At 40.3% G+C, this 10,379-nt stretch overlaps 1 protein-coding gene across 50 annotated transcripts in view; it reads right to left on the reverse strand.

Annotated features, from left to right (window-relative positions):
* The window catches only part of GTDC1 (glycosyltransferase like domain containing 1), a 182,395-nt gene that overhangs the window by 83,383 nt on the left and 88,633 nt on the right, over positions 1–10,379 (reverse strand). For 49 of the 50 annotated variants that reach the window (XR_013953640.1, XM_080599818.1, XM_080599830.1 and 46 more), the window contains 2 exons: positions 7,201–7,368; positions 4,064–4,237 (listed from right to left, as the gene is read on the reverse strand). The exons of the other annotated variant lie outside the window; for it this stretch is intronic. Coding sequence is in view for 48 of the 49 variants with exons in the window: in XM_080599818.1 (XP_080455944.1) it covers positions 4,064–4,237; positions 7,201–7,368 (342 nt within the window). In the remaining variant the exon portion in view is untranslated. The remainder of the gene's footprint in view (positions 1–4,063; positions 4,238–7,200; positions 7,369–10,379) is intronic. 50 annotated transcript variants of the gene reach the window in all.

Below are 10,379 nucleotides of genomic sequence, written 5' to 3' on the forward strand. Positions count from 1 at the left end.
TCCTTCCAACAGGCAAGCCAGCTCGGTAGAGCTCACTTGGGTACCACTGCAGTGCATCCCTCGGTGCAACGCAGCCACGTCCCAGTGCCCATCCACAGCTTTGGGATCCTGGGGTTCAGGTCTTTCCCTGGGTTTTGACGTCTGCATTGTCCGGTACTGCAGAGCTATTGTGTGGTGTTATGGTTACAGGGGAAGGGGGAGCCTCCCAGTTATCTAAACAGGAGTTTCAGCAAGCCTGATCGCAGAAAAGCAAGTTGGGAGAATTATTTTTTTTATTCCCCAAACCAGGCTCCTCCAAACATGACAGTCATGTTTCTGTACAAGAGATATGCCAGTGTCTTTTAAAAACCTCAGCTTTAGTTAGAAACTCCCTTAACTGGCCATAAAGTATTCTCAGAACTGGAAAATTCTGCCTCTCTTATGCTATAACTAAAAAATATAAAATCGAATGGTTGAAAATGTCCCGTTAACTGTACTAAGTTATAAAAGCAAATTAAGAAACAACATTCTAAAATCTTTAATTCTGCTCCAAAACGTGCAATGCAGATAGTACAAGACACTAACTAACAAGTTCCAATTAAAAGAAACTATTGCTGTCTTCGGCTGTCATCTCAGTCATTTTTATTTTGTATTATTCCACCTTAGCCCAACGTGCATTTTGGGCTCTTAGGAACATTACTTTCTTCTTGCTTATAAAAATATCTTCCTTTTCTACTACATCATGATAATGGTAAAGATATACTACAATCTGTGGACTAGTATTACTAACTAAAATCTACTTTACAATTTCAATTGAAATGAATTCCAAGGAGTGCCCAACTTGACCCAGCTTTGCCAGCTGCCAAAGACGGCATCGATGAAGATAGAGAGAGAGAACTCACACAGAATATCAGCAGGGAACATCCAGAGGTGTTCCAGCAGGGCTTGCTGGCATAAGGAGATATAAGTACCAAAGACAGCATCATTAGAGAGTTTTGTTCTTGTACCATAGTTTTTGAGTGCACAAACAAAACCAGATAATATCAAAATAGTACAGAGAAAAAGTTTTTTTTTTTTAACACTATAATAGAAAATAAATTGAAATTTAACAATGACAATGTAAGTGTGAATTACAACATTTCATTCGCTGAGTAAAATCTGTTATCCAGCACATATGGCCCGTAAGATCAGCTACTGGTCTACATTCCTTGCAATACCTATGCACTGTGAAGTGACAGCCTTAACTTGGAATTTTATTTGTCTGTAAGTTTAGAAGCTTTGTGATAAATATTTCTACATAATACACTTCATCAGAATGGATAAAGAGAAGAATTCAAAGTCAGAAATGATGGAGGATGAATGTACACATGTGGAATAGCTGTGGTGCCACAGGATGCAGCATGGAAGCTAGTCATTGTCAGAACTAGAGAACAGGAGGCTTAGGTCAGAAATTTCTTATTCTGCTAAATCCTCAAAGCCTTTCATCTCTTTTCATGGTCAGATAAGGACCACAGCCTGGTTGTTTGCTCTGGGAACAAGAGGTGCCCTTACGACAAATCTTTATTATAAAATAAGTCTCTTCATAAAATGCATCAGTAACTTCTTCTCATAGGTAGTGTAAGAGCAGTGATTAGATGCCCATTCTCAAATATTTAAATACACATTATGCAGAGGTATAATGCTACATCTGATAATATCTCCTTCGTCATTATGCCTTCACTCTTAACTGATCATTTACAATGCTGCTTGTACTAGTTTGTGTAGCCATCATCTCCAGTAATCACATTAAAAGGTAAATACATTACAGGATTTAATCAGATGACATGCTCTTTTAATACACTGTTTTTTGATCAAAGGTCAGACATATTTTCTTTTATTTACCCTACAATTGCAGTAGTAAACCAAAATAATCTTAAAAAGATCACGAGCACAGGTGTGATGATGATTTCTTTGATCACCTCAGTCCAAATGAAGATTATATTTAAGACACAAGCACACCCTTCAACATTCACATGCAAAATAAAAGAGGTCAAAGTAAAGAAAAAATCACCCTGGTTATTTTGCCTTCCGAATTTTTAAATATTTTCCCAACATCTCAGCAAAATTATGCATTTTAAAAAGACTGCAGGCACTGAAATGATTGTCAGTCATGCAAATAATCACTTACTTACACTGTATGAGTTTGGTTTGGATAAAGCAAATTACCATTTGAAAATAACTTGAAAAACACTCTGGGCTAAGAGCTTGCTTTATAAATTTTAGCTTGGCCACAATTTTTCTTAACCTTTTTCTCCTCAATCTCCATTCAGTCACTACAGTAATACAGACTAAATTAAAAAACAGCATTCAGTTGCCACAGGTGCATTCAACATTATTTAAAGCATGATCTTGTAAAGAAATAGTAAATATTGGCTGCAGCTGAAGGTCAAAAACCAAACTTATACAGAAGCTCTCCTCTCCTACGCTTCCCTTCTTTCTGTGCTAATAATACTGCTTCTTGCCTTAAAAAGAATAGAACTTATATCCAGAGGTAGTTTTTGACTCAAATGTATGTTAGAAATAACAGATTACAGCTGGTATTGATCTGTGCTTCTAATTACTCTGCTGAGAAAGTTGTACAGTCACACAGTTATGTTTATGAGCGTCTTAGTTTTGTCCATCTGCTGCTGAAAATAGCTTTTCAATACGATGTCAAGTGCAACAACCACAATAGAAACATGAACAGTGTCCTGCTTTGTGAGATGAGAATTAACATGAGAGCTGGACATTAACAAGAGCACGTGATGAGACTTTCCCACTTCACCACTTGGGTAGCAGACTACCACATTTACCAGAGAGATCTTCTGCTTTCTTAGCAGAAACCTTAGAGACATGGTCTCTAAGAAGCCAAGGGCGATCCTCAGAGAAGTACAGGTACAGATCTCCACTGCCATGCAGACAGCCAAGGCCCTAAGCAACACCGGAGGATTTTCATCCACTTGACAAAAATATAACTTTAAAGACTTAACTTCAGGCATTGATTTTTAAGGGATTTGCATCAGTGCTTTAGAATATGTTTACCATGCAACTGAAATGCCAACTTTGCACCATAAACATCAATAGAGTGCATGGCCTGAGACTTAAAATCTCTGCACCCCAAACTACCACAGCCATACATTTAGTCCTTGGAGAAACTTGAAGTACAAGCTAGTTGGGACAAATATCTCAAGTGTGACCAGAAGTTACTACCAGACCAAAAGCTGGACTCTTGCAGAGTCATGACGCTGTTTTCCACCCCTATTTCAGCAAAAAATGTACCCAGCATCATGAGTTTTTTAAGAGTATAATCAAATTGCAGAATCATACTATCTCTATTTAGTACCGGTCCCACTGAAGCAAAGTTCCTGTTCGGTGGGAGGAGAGCTCCTTGTAATAGGAAAAACAATTGTGCCAGGTTTAATCAAAAGTGAAAAGGATCTGGCGAATGTTCCCTTTGAGCCACATAACCCACTGCTAATTTCAAGATGGGCTCTGAAACAAGGGTAATAAAAAACGTCCTTCATAGTAACTGAGGAAGACTGAAGAGCAACTGCAACTGCAGCTAATGCCAAAATCTGCAAGTCTGCTCTGTGCTACTGAAATGCTTTTCACCTACCTGGAAAGCAATAAAATAAGAGGTAGGGGAGGGAGGAGGGAATAAAATCCCACTACAACATACCAAGGGAAGTATAGCCTCTTGACTACAGCCTTATCGCTTTTACTGTTCTCTAGAATTTCTTTCTCCTCCTTGACCTCTCCTGCACAAACAAATAGATGGAGCTGAGGCGCAGACAACTTTTTAAAAACTGAAACAAGTGGGAAATTATTCACGCTGAGGGATGGAAGTTTGTACGACACGCTTGGCAAACCTGCCGGGTCCCAGGGCGGGTGGATCAGATTCTGCCTGAACAGCCCCTGATTATTGAAAGACACTGATCAATCGAGGGGTTGTGCTCATTAACAAACTCCTTACTTAACAATGCCTTAACTGATTAGTTAAAACTTCACAATAAATAGGTAGTTTTGACAGACTGGAGGCAATTTATGACATGGAAAATGCACTGACCTGCTCACATCAGGAAACCTGACTGGAAAGTAAAGAACTTGGCACTTTGGTCTGATTATTTTTTCCAAATCCTTTGGTCTGTGGTCAGGAATCAACTTCATAAATTTTCCAATGGATGTAAGAAACGATTCCATATTAAAAGCAGAGTTGAACACCACAACATCAGCAACCAAACTGTAAAAAGTGGTTAAGATTAATGAACACACTGCTGCTGCAAAAAGAATGGAGTTATTTCAAATGCAATGAAAACAGGATACACATTCTCACAGGCAAAAGATACAAGTGGAATGTCAATATCAACCTTTTCAGGTCAATTAGAAGTAGCATATATAGCTTAATTAGAAAAGTTCAGATTTCTATTTATACTTTGAAATATTTTTGAACTTTTTTTCTTAAACTGAATAAAAATATATTATTACCAATCTAAAGGAGCAAATCCAATTCTATCCATAGATCACTTTTTTATTCATAACATAGTAAGACTGATATTACCACAACTGTTTCTCAAAAAACACTAAAAACAGGTAGATAAGGCACATTGTCATATGACTTAAGTAGAACTAAACTTGGGATGAAGAAAAAAATTCCTTATGGAAAATCCTTTTACTGAAGGACAACTTACCTTTGGTTAACCTACCTTTGACTGACCAAGTGGGTCAAGTAGCAAGATCCTAGAGAATTATAACTCTTTTTTTAACCTATGCATGCATAACCCTGATGAAAAGTGCATGCACTAAACAAAAAATACATAGCAAACAATATAAGAAATAAGGTTTGATATATTAATACTGATGCATTAATACATATTGTGTTAATACTGATTAATACAATAATATTGATGTATTAAATATACATACATTGTTTATATATTTATACATTGTTCCTTAGTGCTGTAGTTTAAAGCCAACCAGATCTAGAATTTTAAGATGCAGTTAAAATAATAATTTAGGATTTTTTTCTCGAATGGTTGGTCTGGCAAAAGCAGGAAGCTACCAAACCTCTGCAATGCCCGCAGTGCATCCAGGCAGCTCCGACACCACCTCACCTACGCTGGCAAGCACGCAGTGCTGCCGGGGGGAAGCGTGCTTTAGGGCCAGTGGGTTTTCTCCCTATGTTACACAGTGCAACACGGACCCATGGGTTGTAAGATACATTGAGGACACGTGTGCGTAAGTCACTGGGCTGGTGAAAAGTGTATTTGAGGTGAGAGCCTGCCATTCATCCTCACGGTCAAGAAAGAAAACTGACACTGCTCCCCGGAGCAGCAGGAGCCAGCAGGAAAAGCAAAAAACCACGGGAGAGAGAAATCATCCTTTTCAAGCAGGCCACGGGAGTCAAAATGTTTTCCGGCATCCCACACACTTCCCTGCCCGTGATTTTTTACCCTTTGCTTCCCGAGACTTCACAGCAACGATGCAGCCACCTTCCTGCGCTGACTTACAGATGGCACAAGGCAAGAGGAGCCCCAGCTGCTCTGCTGCTGGCACGTAACAAAGGCTCCACACATCTCCACCTCTGCTCGTCTTGTACATTGAGCCTCGCCTGTCCAGCTTTTTCCTGGAGCCTCTGCAGATCACCGCCAAATTAGAAAGCTCCTGTCAGCCCTGCAGCCTGAGCAACTACAGGGAAAGGAGTTTCACCTTTGAAAAGTGTGATTTTATTACCAGGGTTATATCAGCCCTTTGGAATCATTAACGACAAAAAAAAATCTTTCTTAATGATTGAAGAAGGTTCCAAGAGTTCCAATTTCAATTTTCTCCAAAACATCTAAGCAAACTGCACGGAAAAATACAATTGGAAATATTCAGCTAGAAAAATATATCTTGGAAAGATGTGCTTTCAAGTTTCTGGTATTTCTAACAGATTTGGAAGATGGCAAGATGGCATTTCTTTGCAGATGACCACTAGGTAGTTACAAACGATATAGAGGAGATGGCTGCTATTTGCTGTTAAAAATGGGGTTTCTGCAGCAAGAAAAATGAAAGATGAACATTATATAATTACACAGAGAAGCTATTGGAGGCTGAAGGAAACAAAATGGAGCATCTATACAATTCGTTTGGGGGGGGGGGAGGCAAAAGAAGATACTTTTATTATTTTAAAAATGCCTGTTTTGAGGATAATGAATGCCAGCTTACAATAGAAGTGTGAAAAATAACTCCTCGAAGTAGTTGCCTCAGTGCCAGAAAAAGACCTTTTAACGTTGTAAAATCTGAAAATGGCTGCTACGCTACTATTTTCAAAAGGTCTTTTGCTCTCCTCTCCCGCTCTACTGCTCAGCAAGTGAAACGTGTTGAAACTGCAGGGGCAGCAGCAGCTACGGGATGGTTAGAGCATACCCAGATCATTTCCTGGAAAATTTGAGTATCAACCAGCTTATATCATGATGCAAAAGCCTAACTTACATCTTAAAATGCTCAATCCCTAGTCCTAATAATTCTCCTAACAGCAGATAGGTAAGAAAGATCATTCAAATCAATTTGCTTCAGCTCAGTTTTGCTGTTTCACTTAGGTTTGTACAGAGTGTAACCACAAAGCTTTTCAGTGTTGCCGTTATTAACTTCTTTCATTAACTCAGATTCAAGAAATACATTTGTTTTTAGCAACAATAAAGGACCGCAGCCTTTAAAACGTCTGGGTATTTTAGTACTGCTCAATTTCTGAATACCAGATGAAAGAAATATAAGGATTTATCTGGTGTGTTTACTGCCCTCTCTTCACAAGAAAAGTGCTGCATTACATTTTAATTTCTGTTTATTTCCCTAAAACCCTCTATATAATTTCTGTTGGATGCAGTAAAAGCTATGGCCGAGCTGAAGATGCTTAGCTGGAGCTTTGCTAAGTGTACGTGAAACAAAGCATCTCGCTCGCTATGGCCAAGGCACTGGGCCAAACCTGCACGACGAACAGGTAAGCCACAGCAGGCAGCACGGTACTGCTGGACTTGTATAAATTGAGATGAGTGCATGGTTTGGGCCAGAGCCCGTTTACCAGCTTCTCTTGGGGTCTCTGCTTGTACCTCTGTTTGCTACAGGCTCACCGTTTGAACGGAGGAGGACTCCTCGAGCTGGCAATGCCGAACATCTGTACGTAGAAGGACACATTAAATAACACGGAGAGGTGCGAGGAACACATACCATGAAAGAATCTGGTTGTATCCGTACTGAAAATCCCTTTCCTTCCAGTTCTGGACAGGATACGCCAATTGGTTCTCATGGAAGTAGAGGACCTTTTTCAATTTGCCCAGGTCAGGGCGCAGGGCAGCGAGTTCAGCCAGGTTAAGCACCGAGCTTGCAAAGAGGATCCTGCAAACAAGGAGAGCAGTGTTCACCGCCTGCGAGCGTGCTCGCAGGGGTCACCCCTTCCCCTTTGCCTCCCCTTCTCCCCCCCAAGAAAAACATAACCCCTATAGGGACACATCAATAGCTAAGCCTTAATACCATGTAGCAGCATTCGAAGTTTTGATCTCTTAAAAAGCAGCTGCTAAGAACCCAACTAGAAAAGCACTGAATCTCATTGGTCTTCCCGGCTCAGTTACAGAGAGATGCAAAATAAAAAAGCTGGATGGATTTTATTGAAAAAGGCAAGAAAAGCCGTATCTGAAGGACAAATGGAACAAAGATAAGGCTGACTAGGGAATACTTTGCTTGCCAGTTTCATTACACTTTACTTCTTTATGCAACCAACTACTGAAATTCAATATACGAGCAGGAATGGCACATGTTCCTGTTATGACATAAACCTTTTTGATTTATGCAGTACACTTATCTAGTGTTGTCTTTTTTTTTTTTGCCCTTTTCCTGTGTTTTATTTTCTCATTTTTATGAGGTATGCTATATAATGAAATGTTTGTATCCTTGCACCCCAGTCTCGCCATAGCACTCTTGCTACTCCACAATCCACTGCGTTGCTCACATCCTTCAGGTATATCAGGCAGGCACAAACAAAGCTAACAAGCTGCTGTCTTAGCCTTTTATAACTAAACAGGCTATCAGAAAATGAACGTATTTAAATGCCTACTATAAATTTGTGACCCTGCTCAAACCAGTGGCGAATTTCCCCAAATTTCTCCAGGACTGCGCGAGTGTTTCATCCCCTGCCTAGCACATCTTTCAAATAAACTGATTTCTGAAGCTACAGAGAGCTGCAGACACTCATAGTAAAAAATTCTCATCAAAAACATTAAAAAAAAAGAAGAGATCAGGCATTCTATTGTACATAAAACATTAAGCTTCCATATAGTATTTTTAAATGCAGCACAATTCTGACTTTTTTTTTTGCTATGCACCATTTCAGTAGTTCAGATTCAGAATTTGATGTACGAAATGTTTAATTCTTTTAAAATCTTTTCAATTTCTTCCTATTTTTGCATAGATTTAGTGTTCAAGTTTACTACCAAGCTGCCATCACTAATATTATAAACTTCCAACTCTGGCTGACAAAACTTGTGCATTTCCCCAAAGAACCGTATATATATAAACATATATAATTATATCACCTAGGCTAATATACACTGTCTTTAGGTAATCTGCATCCAGAGAACAAACGCTTCCTAGAGAACAGATCCTGTATCCATCTTAATCAACGTGAGTCAATGCTAATCTGGAAGGCTTACCAAAGTAAGAGATGAATGTTATTGCCTTGTTCATCAAATATTTGGTTTTTCTAAAGGGACTGTCAAACAGAATGGCAATTAAGATACGAGCAGTGGTTTATTATGAGCCGTACAAAGAGCAAAAAATAGTTTTTCGGTAAGTCATCACTTATTTGTCACGAGGAGTAACAAATGGCCTGGGGAGCTCACAGTGGCCTGGTGGCAGATTCAGAGCAGAGGCTTTGAAATCAAAGCTTCCCACAGGCGGTACGATGCGCCTGCCCAGAGATGGTTGGGAGCGAGTTTAGGGTGACAACGAAAACCAGCAGGAGAAAGCACATGCCACATACTCCACAAATAAGATTAATGGCTACTTGGGAAGATGGTGGCTATTTCTGGGGCGCGTCGTACCTTATCCGTCCTTTCCATTCCACTGATTTCTCCGAAAACCTCTTTCTGTGAAGAGTTCGGGAGAAAACTGAGCTGATACAGGACAGTGCCTATGCGCTTGGCTGCGTTTGAATGAGGAAAGGAAAAAAAGAGATGGCACATTGGGACTGAAGGCAGGGGAAGCAGAGCAGGACATGAAGACAAGGGTGGGAAGAGCACGGAGGGGGTGTCAAGGTCAAGGGGACGACTGGAGAGACAAGGGCAGTGGGGAGCACGACGAGAAACGAGAGCAGAGATCCCAGCTTGGGCATCACCACACGGCTCTGAAATACCTGAACCCACTCAGATGGACAAAGGAGTAACTAGCAGAGGGAGACGAAAAAGGTGGTTATATCCACGGGAAAGGAAAATAATTCTTGTGGTACTGGTTTAGACAAACTAAAGAAATCCAGCAGCAGCAGCAGGGAGCTGCAGGCTGGCTTTAGTAAGGCAGGAAAGGACAAAAACTTGGAAAGCTTGCAAGAGGCAGGCCTATATTTTCTACAGCATAAATGGGAAGTGCTAGGAATTAACAAGCAGATCACTTATCACTGCCCAGCTCATAAATAAACCAGTGTCAAGAGAAAATTGTTGCAATTACTAGCAAACTCAGATTTAGACCCTGAAATGACACTGCTTACGTTTCTTACACCAAAAAAGCGTCGAATCGGTAACGGCACCAGAAGACACCCCCCTCGTCCACCTGCAGTTCTCGGCGCTTCCAGGACTGAAGGCAACAAACACGAGCTGCTCTCCTGTTTGTTTCTTTGCCGGCGTAAAAGCTGCTAACTACCAGCAATAACCAATTTCTTCGGCTTTGCAAGCCCTAAATAACACCTGACAGCCCGAGTCACCGCGAACATGCCCAGGGAGCAGCCGTGGACGTGGCTAATGGACTCACGCAGGGCACTGGAGGATATGCTGCGCCGCATTTCCACTTAACACCTATTACAAGGGGAAGAAGGGAAAGTTTATTATAATGTAACGTGCGACATAAATATATGTCAGTTGTCATTCCGTGTGACATCAACTTCCATTTTACCTCGGGTTATTATTTAAGCAATAAATTCTAACAAGGTGAGCTTTCTGTATCCGGGAGGTAGAGACACAAGGTGATAGCAAGAACGCTCCGAACATGATAATTCCTGACAGCTGCTGCTTGAGCACAAGTTAAATTGAACAGTTTATCTCAGCATAAAGATGTTATAAGGTTTTATGTTTAATTTAAAAAAATTAACATAAAACCCAGAGAAAGCAGAGTTAGGCAATCTTTCACAAACATGACATACTACA

The sequence above is a fragment of the Anser brachyrhynchus genome (genome assembly GCF_964034855.1).
Source record: "Anser brachyrhynchus genome assembly, chromosome: 7".
NCBI lineage: Eukaryota > Metazoa > Chordata > Aves > Anseriformes > Anatidae > Anser > Anser brachyrhynchus.